Genomic DNA, 18,638 nt, shown 5'->3' with positions numbered 1-18,638 from the left:
GGCTTCTAAGTTAGTGTCCCCACCCACACCTCTACACACTAGGTCACCAACAGGTCTAAAGTTCTAAAACTTGTCCTCAACTTCAGAATTCTAAGGACAGATAACAATACATTCTAGAAGGTAATGTATATCAATAGGAGCCCTAAGAAGAAATAAAACGACTTTGCAGTTCAGAGGAGATTAGAGTTCTAAGAAGGAAGGAGGGAAGGAGGGAGGGAAAAAGGGAGGGAAGGAGGAAGGGGAGAGGCCAAGCTAAATCTCCACTGCTGGGCAGAATGCTTGGTGGCTCTGAAGCCAGTATTTCCTCTCCCGCCCTAAGCACCAAATCATGACTTTATCCTGCTTGGTTTTGCACACTTCACGTCACCAGGAGTGAGTGATAGAGAAAAAGAGCACATCAACATTCCTTGCTGCTTCGTTCTTTTTTTAAAAAATAAATTTATTTATTTATTTTTGGCTGCATTGGGTCTTCGTTGCTGTGTGTGGGCTTTCTCTAGTTGTGGCGAGCGGGGGCTACTCTTCGTTGCGGTGCGTGGGTTTCTCATTGCAGTGGCTTCTCTTGTGGAGCACGGGCTCTAGGCACGCGGCCTTCAGTAGTTGTGGCACACGGGCTCAGTAGTTGTGGTGCACGGGCTTAGTTGCTCCGCGGCACGTGGGATCTTCCCGGACCAGGGCTTGAACCCTCTTCCACTGGCATGCGTCTCCCCGCCCAGTTCACCTCTACTCTTCCTCCTTTCGTCTCAGCTTCAGTCCCCACTCTCATCTTGCAGCCCCACCACCTCACTCGGCCCTTTCTCCCTCCGACACTCACTCCCACTTGTCCTTCCACGTTGGCCTCAGTGTTTGTTTAACCTCAGCTCCTCGAGGGCAGGAACCGGGCCGCTTTCTTACGATTGGTCCAGAGCAATCGGAGGCTTAGTTAATGGAAATGCTATGCCTGGGAGTTGAGTTGTGGGGAGCAGAGATGACCTGAAGACCCTGTGCCCAGCGCATCCTCCTCTTTTTTCCCTAATGAGTCATCCACTCGGGGCTCCAGCTACTCTCCCCAACACACCCAGCACTCCGACAAGATGTCCTGCCTCCAGCGCCTCCGTCTCTCAAACTGACTGATTCCTTGCATCCTTGCAGGCACCCAGCTCTGTTTTCTGATGCCTCAGGCCAGAAAGCCTGCCATCGTCTCGTCATCTCAGGCTCTTGGCCTCTGACCCAACTCTAGGAACAGCTGGTCTCTCGGAGCCACGTTCCAGACGCAGTCCACCTTAGCCCTTGGCCTTACCTGGGGCCTGCCTCCTACATCCCCTCGTCCTACGAACACCACCGCCTCTCTGCCCAAGCCCCTGCTTTCATCCGGCCTCTTCCAACACTCCCCCAAGGCACGGGTGTCAATGCTTTTGCACGACATCCGGAGACTTTCCTAATTCGGCCCCATCCTCCCCAGGCCGACTCTGTGAGACTCTGCCATGCACCCCCTCTCAACACTCTGTTTCCATTCCCCTACCCTGGAGGGCTTTATCCAGGTTGTGCTGGGTGGTGATGCTGTGAGTGGGACCAAGCTGCCTGGGTTCAAACCCCGTGGGCAAGGATAACCTCACTGTGCCGACTTCCCCTCTCTGAGAAATGGGGACGTCAATAAAACTCACTTCATAGGATTGCTGTGGTCAACAAATGCAGCAAGGTATGGAAAACAACTCCCACAGCAGCTGGGACATAGGTGGTCAACAAATGTTCCATGCCTCCTTCCACTGCCACCTTGCAAAAGGCTGACATACAGCGACACGTGTCCAAGGTTAGCCAGTGAACACTGGTGTCGCCTCGCAGCACCCCTCTCCTTTCCGGACAGCGGAAGCATATGGTATCATGAACAGATACTAATAATTAGTCACGCCAATACAAATAAAGAGGAATAGTTTCAAGAGATCAACCCAGAAATCTAGCACAACATTGCAGCTCTGTTTTGGCACCGACAGCAGAGTAATCTGATAATCCCTCTGAACTGCCTCACAAGGGGAGTGACGTCATGGAGGGTGATCGGAGAAGGACCAGGATAAAAACAGCCCCTGGGGTGAGTCAGTGTGGAGATGCTGGACAACCATGTCACTCACCCACCGCCCAGCTGCACGGATTAACCGGAACTCAAGGGGACCCCACATCAGGGAGACGGTTCCGTCAAAACACCTGAGCCTAATGTGGATCTAATGCACGTTGTGTGGTTTCTGACGAGCAAACCAGCTGAGTATGCTGAGCTACGTGCTCCGCTTCCATCCAGGTGACCTCCTCACTGCTGTGTGCTTCAGAGTGAAAATGAACACCTTTCTCTCTCAGCCCTGACACCCTTTAAGCCACTGCCCTTTGTCCTTTCCCAAATGTTCTGCCTCCTTAGGAAAGGGTTGTCTGGACCGAGGGTCTACACATTGGCTCTCCTTTTTCACTCCTTAGGCCCTGCAACCTGGCTTTGGTGCCCCTTCTTCCTCTTTCCTAAGCGTGTCATCAGGACTGGTGCACAACACCCACGAGAAGCAGGAGGACACGAGAAGCAGAAGACACTGCGGCCGGCTGAGTTTCCTGGCACTGGCGGGCTCACCTGGCCTCTGGCTTCACCTCTGAGTCTCCCGGCCAGCCCTGAACCCTCATTCTGTCTCCCTAGCTCTTGCGTTAGGCTCTGCCCATCTTGATTTGGCCGTTGGTTCCCAGCCCATGTGTGGCTACCTGGCCTCCACTGTGGCTATGTTCACCCCATTTCCACTCCTCTCCCAAAGGCTTCTACCTCGGCCAGGGCCCTTGCCTCCAGAGCCCCGGGTCCCCACTATTGCCATGCCCTCTGCCTGGAACTTGATGATGCTAATGACACCCACCTCTCTATCTCCAGTGTGGACCCCTTGCAGAACTCAAGACTTTCATGTAGGGACTTCCCTGGTGGCGCAGTGGTTAAGAATCCACCTGCCAATGAAGGGGACATGGGTTCAATCCCTGGTTCGGGAAGATCCCACATGCTGCGGAGTAACTAACCCCGTGTGCCACAGCTACTGAGCCTGCACTCGAGAGCCCGCGAGCCACAACTACTGAAGCCCGCGTGCCTACAGCCTGTGCTCTGCAACAAGTGAAGCCACCGCAGTGAGAAGCCCGAGCACTGCAACGAAGAGTAGCCCCCGCTCGCTGCAACTAGAGAAAGCCCACGCGCAGCAACGAAGACCCAACGCAGCCAAAAATAAATAAATAAATAAATGGATAATTTTAAAAATAAAGTCTTTCATGTACAAGTGCCCTTGATTGGGTGGCCCACAGGCACCCTGAACTCTAAAGGTCCCAAACTGAACTCCGTATTTCCCCTACACCTTCTCCTCCCCGCTGTTATGGTTGAACTGTGTCCCTCCAAAATTGTTGATTTTGTCCTGATTTGTCCCTCCAATATGTTGAATAAAGTAATTTCTAGTACCTTAGAATTTGTAACTATATTTGGAGATAAGGTTTTTAAAGAAGTGATTAAGTGTCAATGAGCCTGTTAGGGTGGGTCCCAATCCAATCTGTCTGGTGTACTTACAAGAAGGAGATTAGGACACACAAAGGGACACAAGGGGACACATGCACAGAGGGACACCATGAGATACGGTCATCTGGAATCAAGGAGAGAGGGCTCAGAGGAAACCAAGACTGTAGACACCTTGATCTTGGACATCTAACCTCCAGAACTATTGAGAAAATACGTTTCTGTTATTTAAGCCACCAGCCTGTGGTATTTCGTTAGGGCAGCCTGAGCAGACTAACGCACCTTCATTAATGGCACCAACGTCCACTTAGTCTCTGGAGCCAGGTCTGGGCTCCTCCCTTGACCTCACAGTTGACCCTGTCTTTCCTCTCCCCTTCCCACTTGCCTTGAGTCTCTCCCTACCCCATCCACACTCCTGGCATCATCTGGGTGAGGGTTAGTAGCCCCCAAGGCTGCAAAAGAAAAAGACCAGCTACCTCACTGGGCCAGGGAGCACAGCATGGTGGTGGGCACACTGTGGCCAGAGCCTGACCCCCCGTGGGGAAGGGACACGGGCGAGTGGGACGGGGACCAGACAGTAGAAAGGGGAAAAGAGCAGGTGGCAAAAAGCTCTGGATCTCAGGCCACCTTCTGGAGTTTTAGGGGCTGTTTGTGAAGATCACATGGAAACACACATGAAGATGGAGGGTGTCGTACAAATATGAGATATGGGGTGATCGCCTCCAAGCCCGGCTCTCCGAGCTGTGCAAAATGGTAGAATCAGATGACTTGCTCCAGCCCTCTGTGAGCCTCCTGGACCTGAGATGCCGGCAGCCCTCTGTCTTCCCCCCTCTATCCTGTCTTCCCAGGCGGCCTGAGCAGGATTTGATGCCATGGCTGGTGAAGGGCCCCGGCTGCCTTGCACAACCCTCTGGGATGGGGTCTCATGGCAGCAACAGCTGGCTCCATGGTGGGAAGGGTTTTGGTTTTATCTCCATTTTACCCATTTCGGTTTTTAATAATAGAGTTCTATCTGCTCTAGTCCTTGTTAGAAACAGAGAGGGTGTTTATGTTGAAATAAACCATCCAAGGCTTGCCTGCAGACGTGGGTCAAACGTTTTTGGAGGACGTGGGGAAGCATCAGGAACGCCTCTTACCTGCGATGTCACAGAGTTCCGCATCCGAGGCATTTGCCAGGGCCTCCTCCAGCTCTGGCTCCAGTGTCACACTTTCCAGCACGGGGTCCATCGGCTTCTGCTTGGGGACCCAGACTTTTCCTGAAAACACACGGGGTGCCCATTACAGGGAGTGCAGCTGCACTGGGGCCCTGGGTGGACCGTCCCAAAGCCCTGTGGGTCCCTCGATGCCGAGAGTCCATTAAAACTTCTCCCTCTGGGGACCCGGTGCCAAACTTGTCCAAAGAAAGGGAATCAGAGATCTCCAACAAAGCACCCTGCACATTTGAAAAGAACTTTATAACTTGGTCAAGGGAGACTGCTCACTACTGAAAACATTGGTTATTAATTTTAACAATCTGTAAGTAGGAAAAGATACAAAAGAAAAATATAATAAAATGCCAGGGTCTGGAATACTCTAAACAAACGTTCTGGTATGAGAGAAAAATCGAGAAACATTTCTAAACCAAATAAATAAAATACACTCAGATTATTAAAAGAGACATAGGGAGAAAATATAATGTCTCTTGGGACATGATATTTTTACAGTGTCAGACTCATAATTGAACGAGAGAGCAAAGAGGTTGGTCGGTCACTGCAGTGTGCACCAAGAGGCATTGTTAAAGAAATTATGGGGCGTCCACACGATGGTGTTCTAGCAGTTATTATTATAAAGGATGGTGGAGATCTCTACTTACTATGAAAGGAAAATGCCCAAGACAAAATCTTGTGTGGAAAAGCAAGTTTACAAAATAGCATGAATTATTTAATTCCATTTATGAAAATTGCACATATATCAATATATATTTATCCATGCAACACATATTTACTGAATACTTCCTATGTGCCCAGCACCCTTCTTGGAGCTAGGGGGACAGCAGTAACAGTTTAGTGAAAGAAGACAGATAATAAACAAACATGTAAAGATACCAGAGAGTACTAAGAATCACAAAGGAAAATAAAGCCAAGCAAAAGACTAGGAAGTTCCACGCTGGGGTGTGGGTGAGGTGGGCTCTGCTATCTTCCGTAGCGTGGTCAGGGAAGATGACCTGTGAGCTGGGCCCTGACAGAGTGAGGAAATGAGCTGCTCAGACCAGCGACAAGACAAGGATGCCTGCTTTCATTGCTCCTACCCAACTGTGTATTGAAAGTTCTAGTCAGAGCAAATGGACAAGAAAAAGAAATACATGGCATCCAGACTGGAAAGGAAGAAGTAAAATGATCTCTGTTCGCAGATGACACGATGTTATATGCAGAAAATGTTCCACACACACACAGAAAAACAGGGTACAAGATTAACATATACAAATAAGTGGGGTACACCAGCAAATAACAATCTGAAAGGGAAATTAGGAAAATAATTTCATCTACAATACAATCCAAAAGAATAAAATACGTAGGAATAAATTTAACCAAGGAGGTGAAAGACTTGTGCATGGAACACTATAAAACATTGTTGAAAGAAAGGAAAGAAAACCTAAATAAACAGAAAGCTATCCCAAGTTCATGGACTGGAAGACAATATTAAAATGGCAATATTGCCCAAAGCAATCTACAGATTCAACACCATCCTTATCAAAATTCCAATGGTCCTCCTCCTTTTTTTTGGAAATGGAAAAGCCAGTCCTCAAATTCATATGGAATTGTAAGGGGCTCCAAATAACCAAAACAATCTTGATAAAGAACAAAGTTGGAGGACTCAGACTTCCTGATTTCAAAACTTACTACAAAGTTAAACAGTGTGACACTGACATAAGGATAGACATATAAAAAAATGGAATAGAATTGAGAGTCCAGAAATAAACCTATACATCTATGGCAAATTGACTTTTGACAAGGGTGCCAAGTCCATTGAATGGGGAAAGAACAGTTTCTTCAAGAAGTGGTGTGGGACAACTGGGTATCCACATGCAGAAAGATAAAGCTGGACCCCTATCTCATACCATACACAAAAACCAACTGGAAATGGATCAATGATTTAAATATAATACCTAAACTTATAAAATTCTTAGAAGAAAACATAAGTGTAAATCTTTATGACCTTAGATTTGGCAAAGTAGTCCTAGATATGACAACAAAAGAATAAGCAAGTAAAGAAAAATAGATCAATCGAACTTAACCAAAATAGATCAATTGAACTTAACCAAAATAAAACTTTTGTGTATCAAAGGACATTATCAAGAAAGTGGAAAGATAACATACAGAAGAGGAGAAAATATTTACAAATCATATACCTGATAGGATCTAGTATTCAGAATATATAAAGAACTTTTACAACTCAACAACAAAAAGAAAAACAACCCAATTTAAAAATGGGCAAAGGACTTAAAGACATTTCTCCAAAAAGGATATACAATTGCCTCTAGGTATCTGAGGGGGATTGGATGCTCAAGTCCCTTATATAAAATGGTATAGTATTTGCATATAACCTACACACATCCTCCTTTATACTTTAGATCACCTCTAGGTTACGTATAATACCTAATACAATGTAAATTCTATGTAAATAGTTGCCAGTGCGTGGCAAATTCAAGTTTTGCCTTTTTAAACTGTGCGGAATTTTTCTGAATATTTTTGATCCCCAGTTGGCTGAATCCGCGGATATGGAACCTGCAGATATGGAGAGTCAACTGTACAGATGGCCAAGCACATGACAAGATGCTCAACATCATTGGTCATTAGACAAATGCAAATCAAAACCACAATGAGATACCACTTCACAACCATGATAATGGCTATAACATAAACCAAAAACCAAAATGGAAAATAACAAGTGTTGGCAAGGATGTGGAGAAATTGGAACCCTCATATATTGCTGATGGGAATGTAAAAGGGTGCAGTTGCTTGGGAAAACTGTTTGGCAGTTCTTCAAAAAATTAAACACAGAATTACCATACGATCCAGCAATTCCACTCCTAGGTATATACCCAAAAGTTACCCATACAAATACTTGTATAGGAATACTCACAGCACCCCAATCACGACAGCCAAAAAGTGGAAACAACCAAAATGTTTGTCAATAGACAAACTGTGGAATATTATTCAGTAATAAAAGGGAATGAATGAGTCTCGAAAATAATATTCTAAGTGAAAGAAGCCAGACACGCAAAGTCACATATTATATGATTTAATTTATAGGAGATATCCAGAATAGGTAAATCCATAGAAACAGATTGGTGGTTGCCAGGGGCTGGGAGCGAGGGGCATGGAGAGTAACTGCTTATTGGATACAGGGTTTTATTTTGGAGTGATGAAAATGTTTTGGATCCAGATAGAGATGGTAGTTGCACAACGTTGTGTGTGTACTAAATGCCACTGAATTGTTCACTTGAAAATACTTAACGTTATGTTATGTGAATTTTACTTCAATTTTTAAAAACCTGCTCATTTTGGCTACTGATTGAGAATAGCCTGCAGTGGGGCCAGGATGGAAGCCAGGAGATGGTTAGGAGGCTCCTTCAAAAGTCCACATGAGAGATGACAGTGACTTGGACCAGAGGTGGGGAGGGGTGGGAAGAGCAATGTTCAGAAGGATATTCACTAAAATGGGATCAGTGCCTACCTCTCAGCAGAGAGTATTACTTTGTTTTGTTATTTAAATTGTTTACAGGGGCTTCCCTGGTGGTGCAGTGGTTAAGAATCTGCCTGCCAGGGCAGGGGACACGGGTTCAAGCCCCGGTCCGGGAAGATCTCACATGCCACGGAGCAACTAAGCCTGTGCACCACAACTACTGAGCCTGCGCTGTAGAGCCTGCAAGCCACACGACTGAGCCTGTGTGCCACAACTACTGAAGGCTGCGTGCTTAGAGCCCGTGCTCCGCAACAAGAGAAGCCACCGCAAGGAGAAGCCCGTGCACCACAACGAAGAGTAGCCCCTGCTCGCCACAACTAGAGAAAGCCCGCGTGAAGCAACGATGACCCAACGCAGCCAAAAAATAAACAAATAAATTTATAAAATAAATAAATAAATAAATAGTTTACAGCAAAGATCAATTACTATACAAGCAGAACAGTCAGCAAAATCATCTGGGAGAAAATGTGTCATAACCTTCACCAGAGGTGCATCTGGAAAACAGCAAATCAACATGGCTAAAAGGAAAATGAACTCTGAAAATGACTGATGCAGTGACTAGGATGAACATTCAGTAAATATTTAAGACCTATGGTTTATTATGCCCCTGCAGCAGGTGCCTCCATGAGGGTGGTGACTCTTAAGACACTATAAGAGGGACTCAGATGTCTTCCCTTCCTTCATCTTACTAGTTGGAATGTGGGTGTGATGACTGGAGCCTCAGCAACTAGATGGACCATGAGGACAAGAATATATTACAAGGATGGCAGAATGAAAAACTGGAAAGGGTCTTGATTCCTAATGCCAAGGAAGATGTCTTACAAGCCCTGGAATGCCTAACCCTGCAGCTCTACTAAGTGAAAGGAAACTAAACTTCCATTTTAAGTCTCTCTTACTTTGTTTCTTCAGCACAATCTGTATAATGAAAATACCCTGCATGGAACTTTATTCTGATTCTCCCACTTGAGTGAGACTGAGGGAAAATCCAAATCTCTCAGGACTTTGTACCAGTTTATGGGTCTTACCACATCCTGCTGGGTTTTGTAGTGCCTGAAATGCTATTTCCCCTCAGCCTAGGCTCGCTCTCGGCCCAGCGTGGGGCAAATGCTCAGTAGAGCTGGACTGAACGGCCCTGCGTCTGCCTGTCAGAGCTGGAAGGTCTCCTTCCCCACACTCTCTGTTGAGACTGTACTTATTCAATATACATGGACTCCAACAATCATCATGTAAATATTTTATGACGACGATGCTGGTGGTGGTGACGATGATGATAAACCTTTGAGGCTTGTCATAATATGAAAATAGAATAAATTCCAGCGACCCTCCTTGGGTCAGTCTGGTTTTTCATGAGGGCACTCAGGCTCTGGGAGTCTGGTGAGCTGTTCCCGGCTTGGGGCCAGGTCAGCGCTCTGCGAAGGGGCAGCAGGACTGGTTTATATATCGCCCCGATTCCCTTCCCCATCCCCCATCTCATCTCCAGCTCCTCCCCTGGGAGGGGGATGGGCACACAAGGGAACAGATGTTAGTAATGACTCACCAACTGTCCACTCAGGTCTGCTGCTGACTCTCTCACAGCCTTGGTTTCCCCATTTTTCAAATGTGTGTTGGGGATAGTGGGAGTTTTAAGGCCCCATGAAATCCAGAGATTTTATTATCTTCACCTGCTGCACAGAACTCACTCCTCATGGTACAAGTACCTTGCTTAAAACCATCTTGTGCCTATGCTCTCAGCCAGGCACCCCCAGCCCTTACGGTCAAGGGCCCCTTCCCCTGCCGCCAGCTCCAGGGTGCCTCAGACCACACAATTCTTCCAAAGCTCTGTGATCCAGATGTCTCCTGGGCTTCCCTGACCTTCCAAGTTTTCAGTAAAATCTGGACTGAGCTTCAATTCCAGGCGCTGGGATGGCTAGAAGTCCTCCCTGAAATGCCCACACCTGCTTGCTCTTTCATTTCATTATTTATCAGGTAGCACTGTGCTAGTACAACAGGGACACAGAAAGACGGGGACCCTTGGCCCATCATGCCGACATTCTTGGGGGTGAGGAGAATGGAAGAGGTGGAACACAGACAATTAATTACCCAAGTAATTTATTAACTAGAATTAATGCTTTCATTCAACAAATATTTTACTAGGTGCCTACTACACGCTAGGGTTTTTGAGGTATAGAGATATAACAATGAACTAGACAGATGTGGTACTTGTACCCATGGAGCTTATATTTGAAGGAAAAAGCCTATAAGATCCATTATGCATATATTTAATTTGAACTCATTCATTCATTCAACACCTCTCTCCTGAGCCCTACTGTACACTAGGCCCTGTGCTGGGTGCTGGGGGAACTGTGTAGGCAAAAGCAGCTGAGTCCCTGCCTCATGGAGCTTACAGGCCAGTGTAAATAAATACATAATGATAAAATAAGAATTGCTCTGAAGAACACACACAGGCTCCCGAGATGGAGAATAACCAAGGGGGAACTGAAGGGATGGAATGTCCTAAACAGTGGAGACCGGAAAGGCTTTCCTGAAAGAGGAGACAGTACAGTTGAGACCGAAAGGGAAATAATAGCTAATATTGACATAGCATTCATGATGCACCGGGTGCTGTTTTAAGTGCTTTATATAGATCTTAACTCAATCTTCATAACTCCCTCAGAAGGCTGGTAATATTCATCAACCCCATTTTACAGATGAGGAAATGGAGGCACAGCAGGTTTAAAAATGTACTCAAGGGAATTCCCTGGCGGTCCAGTGGTTACGACTGCACTTCCACTGCAGGGGGCACAGGTTAGATCCCTGGTCGGGGACTAAGATCCTGTAAACCACGTGGCATGGCCAAACAAACAAATGTACTTGAGTTCACACAGCCTAGTAAGGGGTAGTGCCAAGACTGTAGCCAAAGTAGACCCAACTCCAGGCTATGTTTCTAACCATTACGCCTCTTACAGAGGAGAGAAGCCAGCCCTGAAGCCAGCTCGGAGGCGGACAGAGGACCAGCATTCCATGCAGAGGGCATACGTGCAAAGGTCCTGAGGTAGGAAAGAGCTTGGAGTGTTTGGGGAAGAGAAAGAGGCCTGTGGGGCAGCAGGGCAGTGAGCAAGGGTGAGTATGGTGCCAGAGGACAGGAGGATGATTTGGAGTGAAGGGGACGTTCTGGAAGGGTTGGATAGTTGGAGTGCCTCTCTGCTCCCCGGAGTCTTCTAGATGGCTTGCCTTAGTCTGGGGCAGAGAGTCTTAGAGGGGCAGATGAAGGAAGGGAAGCTGCAGCTGCCAGAGAGAGGAACTTTGGGGAAAAAGAAGGGATTATTAGGGTAGAGACAGGATATCTCTTGTTCCTGGTTTGGAGGGGACAGGTCTTGTTTGGGCCTCATGTCCTGATACATTTTAATAGTTTCTTCTTTCCCTTTTGACAGTATCAGGTTTGTATGAAAAATAATCAGGACACCCTAGTTAAAGGGGACTTAGGGGAGTGTTACGGGTCTGGTTTACCCCAAAACTTCACTAAATCTACCCCATGCGCCAATGCTTTGGGAGTTGGGTTTGTGACTTTGGGCCAGGCAGGGATGAGAGCAAGGAGGTCCAGTCACATCTGGCCCAACACAGGGCCTGGCATACAGCTGCCACTCAATGATCATGGGGAATGACGTACTCAAAAGTGCAACATTGTTCAGTACCTCGCTTCTCCCCTGTGTAGGGGACCAGATCTTCTCGGTCCTTAAACTCCTTTGCTTGCTTTTCCAAGTGATCCAAGAGCTCCTCCCTTTTAAAGGGGCCCGTGGGCGCCTTGGTGGTCTGATCCTTCTGCCTCAGGCCCGCAGGCAGCAGTGCATTCTACAGTGGCAGTTGCGGGGCAGGTGCACAGAGAGAGAGAAAGAGAGAGAGCAGTCAGCTGCTGAAGACTCGCATTCCTCCAGAAACTCATCACTGAAAAACGGGGAGCTCAATCTAAGTCGCTCATTTACATGTAAGGAAACTAACAACATGGGAGGGGCAGAGGCTTGCCCAAGGTCACTGGCAGACAGGGGCAGAGCTAGGCTAGCACTCAGGTCTCTTAACCATACCTGTTTCCCAGCCTCTAACATTGTTTTAAAGGCAAGGGGGTGAGGGGTCAGCTGACCAGGGGCTGAGCACAGCGGAGGGCTCCAAGAGCATCTGCTGAGGGAGAAATAGGATTAAGTTGGTGTTTGGATGCATGAGGGTATTTACAGCCGTTGTGTAGAAAGTGGTTGGGGAGAGAAGCAGCCCGGGGGGTTTGAGTTAGGGCCCTGGATGCAGAATCAGGCAGGAAGAGGCAGACCCAAAAAACAAGCAGAGAAAGCTGGGCAGGACTGCAGGAAGGGCCAGGCATGCTCTCAGGCTGCAGCCCTGGTTGGCCCTACCAGCTGCTTTCTACCCTCCTGACTGTCGTGCTCATGCATGCTGGCTGTTAAATATTTTGAACGTTGCCCGTGGAGATGGGTCTCTCAAGAAAGATAGCATCAACCAATCACTGTGTTCTCTTCTTCAAACATGGACAGGCTTCTAGGTGTGGGCTCACTACTAAGGCGGATTCCTAATCAGGGTGGATTTGAATCACATGGACTTCACTTTAACTCAGTATCGTAGAGATTCAAAGAAGTTTACGGTTGCCAGGATGCTTAGAGATCATCAAGTGTACACATGCTCCCTTCAAGAGGCAACTGAGGCCAAGAGCAAAGAAAGACTTGCCCCAATCTAGAACCAAAACCAGGGTCCTTCTTCAGATTTGGGGGAAGAGGGCAATCTTCTAGTTAGATCATTGCTCTCTCCCCACTCCCTCTCATTCGGGGAGGTCAGGAGGATATGGGGAAGGCTGATGTGAGCAGAATCTCACCTCACTTCTTGCTGCACCCCCAAAATGGCTAAATTGGAGAGCCGTTCCGTCTCCAATCTTTGTACCAGCAAAATGCATATCTTCACTCACTCACTCACACTTCAAATCCTTTCCTAAAAGCCCCCTCTGAGAGGGAAATACTATCAGCTATAAGAAAAGAGCTCTGTGCCTGGGACATAGAAGGACAAAGCCTGGGAGGGAAATGCTACTGTTTGACTGCAGTATGAGTTTTTTTTGTTTTTTGTTCTTTTTACAAGATAGTTTACCACTGTGCTGTTCCACTAAGAGTGGTGGGTGCAAGATCAGGAGACTGGAGTGTGAGCCCAACTCCGGGAGAGCTGAGGTGAGCAGGGCCTAGCACACTGATCGGTACACACAGGGGCTCAGAGAGTGGGGCTGGTGTATGTGCAAATGCATTTAGGCCACGAGTCAAGAGGGACATTTGGGAGTTGGAGCACATTATGAGAGGACGGCCAATAGGTAGAAAATCAAGCCGTGACTGATTTGTGGATGAGTATCAAGAACATACGTGGTGCCACAGATACCCTAGTTTTCCTTAAGCAGCAGTCCTCAGACACTGTCCACCGTGATATGAAGGATGGCTGATGGTCCACAGATGAGCCACATTTCCACGGGTATGTCCCAGGTGAGACAGGATTTCCTGTGGCTACTGGTGTGTGTCCATTCAGTGAAAGTACATCTACCGTAGCCCAGTTGAGTGACGGCACAGCCTAAATGTCGGCAAATGTCCATCTGTGATTACCCATAATAAGTAATCAAATTCTTTGTGACACGCCAGCATGTCACAGTTACCCCACACCAGGCTTGAGCCCTGACTTGGAGTAATGATGTCTCCAGCAACACGATCTTGGGCAGATCTCACCGTTTCTCCGTTTCTCTGGCTGTAAAATGTGAATAATAACAGCCACTCTCTCAGAATTGTTGAGAAAAGTAAATGAGATAGTGCAGAAGAGTGCTTAGCACGGTGTCTGATACAGTGAGCACATAAATGATCATTGACTATTGTTGCTGTTCTAAAATCAGATAAAACACCTTATACCAGGAGGTTGCTTACCCAAATATGTTGGACAGGGTATGTGTTATCCCAATATATCTTAAAATTCGAAAAAGGAACACATACAAATATAAAATGAATTAAGCATGGGAAGCAAGTGTTTTCCCAATGATCCCCACAGGGAAGACCTGAGAGATTTTGTCACCATAAAGGATTTTGATGGCAGTGAGGTGCTGGGGCACATTCCGACTTCCGAAAGGCTCAGTATTGTGATGGGAGAAACCCATGATGTTGTAACTGAGGGGAAAAGGGTTTGCAAACTCACATCTCGTTTTGAATATATCTGATAGAGGCCACTGATTCAAAGTAGGGCTTTTCACATTTTTTTCTTTTTCTTTTTTTGTATATACATGAGATAATGGATGGTCACTAAACTGGTAATCATTTCATGATGTATGTAAGTCAAGTCTTTATGCTGTACACCTTAAACTTCTACCGTGCTGTATGCCAATTATATCTCAATAAAACTGGGGGCGGGGAAAGTAGGGTTTTCAATGTCAGCACAAGAGGTATTTGGGGCTGGATGATTCCTTGTCATGTGGCTTGTTCTATGCATTCTTGGCTGGTTAGCAGCATCTCTGTCCTCTGTCTAATGGATGCTGGTAGCACCACCCCCCTCCTAAGTTGTGACAGCCAAAATGTCTCCAAATATCGCCAGATATCCCTGGTAGGGGTGCAAAATCGCCCCGATTGAGAACCATTTCAGTGTTAAAACTGAAGCCCATATCATTCTAATAGGGGAGTGAAGATGTTTTTAATGTATTTTAAAAATATTACTTAGATGTCATGTTAAAATATAGTTTCATTTATCTTTATTGAAAGCAGTTGACTTTTAAAAAACAAAAACATGTAAGGCCTTTTCTAACAATTCTTAGCTTATTGGATTTTTAAAGTAAATACTGAGAGTATCAGCCTCATTAGGAGTTTATTTTCATTCTATCAAATGGTGCGTCTAGTGAACTATAACGTGATTTTCAATTAAAACCAGACAGTTGTATATTTTTTAAACTCATGATTATTTATCATTTTAACTTGTTTTCAAAAACAGCATATGAACTCACATGATATACAAGAATTAACTCAAAATAAATCAAAGACCTAAATGTAAGAGCTAAAACTATAAAACTTTTGGAAGAAAACATAGGCATAAATCTCTGTGACCTGGATTAAGCAATGGTTTCTTAGATATGATACGAAAACAATAAGCAACAAAAGAAAAAAATTAATAAATTGGACTTCATCAAACTTGAAAATGTTTGTGCTTCAAAGGAAACTGTGAAGTAAAAAGACAACCCACAGTTTGGGAGAAAGTTTTTGCAAATCATATATCTGAGAAGGATCGAGTATGCAGAATACTTAAAGATCTCCTAAACTCAAAATATATAAGACAAACAACAGAATATAAAAATGGGCAATGGATCTGAATAGACATTTCTCCAAAGAAGATATAAAAATGGCCAGTAAGCACATGAAAAGCTGCTCAACATCATTAACCATCAAGGAAACACAAATTAAACCCAGGGTGAGATACTACTTCACACCCATTAGGATGGCTATAATAAAAAAGACGAGTAAAAACAAGTGTTGGTGAGAATGTGGAGACATTGAAATACTCATACACTGCTGATGGGAATGTAAAATGGTACAGCCCCTTTGGAAAACAGTCTGGCAGTTTCTCAAAAGATTAAGGGTTATCATATGACACAGCAATTCCACTCCTAGGTATATACCCAAGAGAAATAAAAGAATATGTTGACACAAAAACTTATACATGAACGTTTATAGTCATAATAGCCCAAACGTGGAAACAACTCAAATGTCTATCAAGTGACAAATGGATAAATAAAGTGTGGTATATCCATACAACAGAATACTATTTGGCAACAAAAAGAAGTACTGGTGCGTGCTACATCATAGATGAAACCTTGAAAACATCATGCTAAGTGAAAGAAGCCAGTCACAAAGGACTACATAGTGTCTGATTCCATTTATATGATATGTCCAGAGAACAGTCAGATCTGTAGAGACAGAAAGTAGATTAACGGTTGCCTAGAGCTGAGGAGGAAGGTGAGAAATGTGGAGTGACAGCTAATGGGAACAGGTTTCTTTTTGAGGTGATGAAAATGTTCTAAAATTGACTATGGTGATTGTCATATAACTCTGTGAATATACTAAGAAACACTGAATTATATACTTTAAACGGGTGAATTTTATGAATTTCACATCTCAAAAAAGGCATTATTAAAAATGGACTATGGGGCTTCCCTGGTGGTGCAGTGGTTGGGAGTCTGCCTGCCAATGCAGGGGACACGGGTTCAAGCCCTGGTCCAGGAAGATCCCACATGCCGCGGAGCAACTGAGCCCATGTGCCACAACTACTGAGCCTGCGAGCCACAACTACTGAGCCCACATGCTGCAACTGCTGAGGCCCGTGCGCCTAGAGCCCGTGCTCTTCAACAAGAGAGGCCACCACAATGAGAAGCCCGCGTACCACAATGAAGAGTGGCCCCTGCTCGCCGCAACTAGAGAATGCCCGCGAGCAGCAACGAAGACCCAATGCAGCCAAAAATAAATAAATTTAAAATAAATAAATTTTTAAAAAATGGACTATGTTAGTGAGGGGAAAATTACAAAAATGGCCAATGCAATAAATTAAATGCCCATGGAATGCTGAGAACACAGGCTCTTTGTGTGTCAGTGGCCAAAAATGATGCTGAGATTGGGCAGGCTAGAGCTAGCCAGATTTAATATGGTGTCTTGTTTTACAGAGCAAGGTGCCATATTATGTAAATTCATCATGGAGCAGTTAAATGTATAAAAAAATGCTGCCTTGGATGACTATTAGAACCTGAAACTGACTCTCAGACCCAGCCTAACCAGTTGGTGAGGAAAGAGTTCCCACAACCATTTTGGTGTCACCTTCGACCAGGACAGTATTTGTTGAACATGTAAGTGTAGAAATGTATCTTTCATTCCTTCATTTCTTATTCGTCCAACAAACATCCATGGAGTGACTATTATGTGTCCAGGCAGTGTGGTAAGACCAGGACCCCACCAAGGGCTCTCTAATTTGGAATAACTGAGGAGACAGAAGGTAAGTGGGGGAAGCAGAGTAAAATGAGAGAAAAGTCTCAATTACAGCACGTGTGGAAAACAATGTATTGTTTTAGTTTTTAAGGTTAATCAAGATCCTAAAGTGGGGTCCACTTTACTAAATAGCAAAGAATAGTCAATAACTAGCCTCTACATTCCTGTAAAGGTCGTATACGTCCATGATGCCTGCTGGTAATTGGAACGATCTAAACTTTAAGGCACTTAAGTCTCATTCTCCTAATCTTAATGTCTGCACAGGGTAAATTTGCTGGGCACGTGCTTTCTTTATATTTAGCTCAAAGCATCAGTCTGCTCCTCCAAGACATATATCGCTTCTGCATGAGGGGAATCTGTATTTACACACACACATCACATGGACATCTTCACTCCAAAGACCGGTGGGTTACGGGTGAGATTTGCTTTAGGAGACAGCTTTGGTACAATATATTTGGTACAATATATATTACTTACAATTGGAAATTTACTTGTGTGAGGAGGGCAGTGACTAATGCTTGGGCGATCTCCTTATTATAGCCTGACAGGAAAGTTAGTGTTAGTTTTAAGGAGGAAGAATTTCTAGACACTCTCTGATCTTAGCCTAAATATAAAATTATAGCTGTTATGCGCTTGGGAGTGGGGAGGACTGTGGCACATTGGAGCTAATTACTGCCGTGTAAGAACGTGGGTGGTGTTCTTAGATCTGCTCAACTTTAGGTGAAAGCTCTTGATTTTTAAATATTGACACATGATCCAAATATTTTAAGAACAATGTTCAGACCAAATAAAACACAGATGCAGGCCAGTCCCAGCCCATGGGCTGCCACTTTGCCACCTCTGATCTGAGGTTCCTATCAGACTAAACTTCCAGGTAGAGAAAGTCAAGATACTCATTCATTTATTCCACACATGATCACTGAATGTCTTGCTCCTTTCAGGCTCTGGGCCAGAGGAAGAAAGAGGTTGTATACATGGGTTTTTAATTTAGAGGTTTTAAAAAAAAAAAAAATTAAAAACGAATCAAAAGGGCTTCCCTGGTGGCGCAGTGGTGGAGAGTCCGCCTGCCGATGCAGGGGACATGGGTTCGTGCCCCGGTCCGGGAAGATCCCACGTGCCGCGGAGCGGCTGGGCCCGTGAGCCATGGCTGTTGAGCCTGCGCGTCCGGAGCCTGTGCTCCGCAACGGGAGAGGCCACAGCGGTGAGAGGCCCGCGTACAGCAAAAAAAAACAAAAAAAACGAATCAAAAGTTTAATATGTTCTTGGAAATAATCACAGAGGGAAAAACTAGGCAATCTCTTCCTGTAGTTCCCTACTTGTGGTTTTTTAAATGGTGACTTCCCTTTAACGTTGTAAAATTAAAACTCGGATGTGCAGCCTGACAGGTTAACATCTTAGCCTAATTTTCTCACCCGAGC

The 18,638-nt window shown here is 45.4% G+C and overlaps 1 protein-coding gene across 1 annotated transcript in view; it reads right to left on the bottom strand.

The window, feature by feature from the left end:
* Positions 1-18,638, bottom strand: part of TMOD1 (tropomodulin 1) — a 79,636-nt gene that overhangs the window by 27,432 nt on the left and 33,566 nt on the right. Inside the window, exons 4-5 of the mRNA XM_065878549.1 lie at positions 11,881-12,037; positions 4,621-4,740 (exon numbers count right to left, since the gene is read on the bottom strand). Of these exons, the coding sequence (XP_065734621.1) occupies positions 4,621-4,740; positions 11,881-12,037 (277 nt within the window). The remainder of the gene's footprint in view (positions 1-4,620; positions 4,741-11,880; positions 12,038-18,638) is intronic.

This window comes from Phocoena phocoena, chromosome 6 (genome assembly GCF_963924675.1).
Source record: "Phocoena phocoena chromosome 6, mPhoPho1.1, whole genome shotgun sequence".
Taxonomy (NCBI): Eukaryota; Metazoa; Chordata; class Mammalia; order Artiodactyla; family Phocoenidae; genus Phocoena; species Phocoena phocoena.
This window is presented reverse-complemented; position numbering and strand designations above follow the sequence as displayed.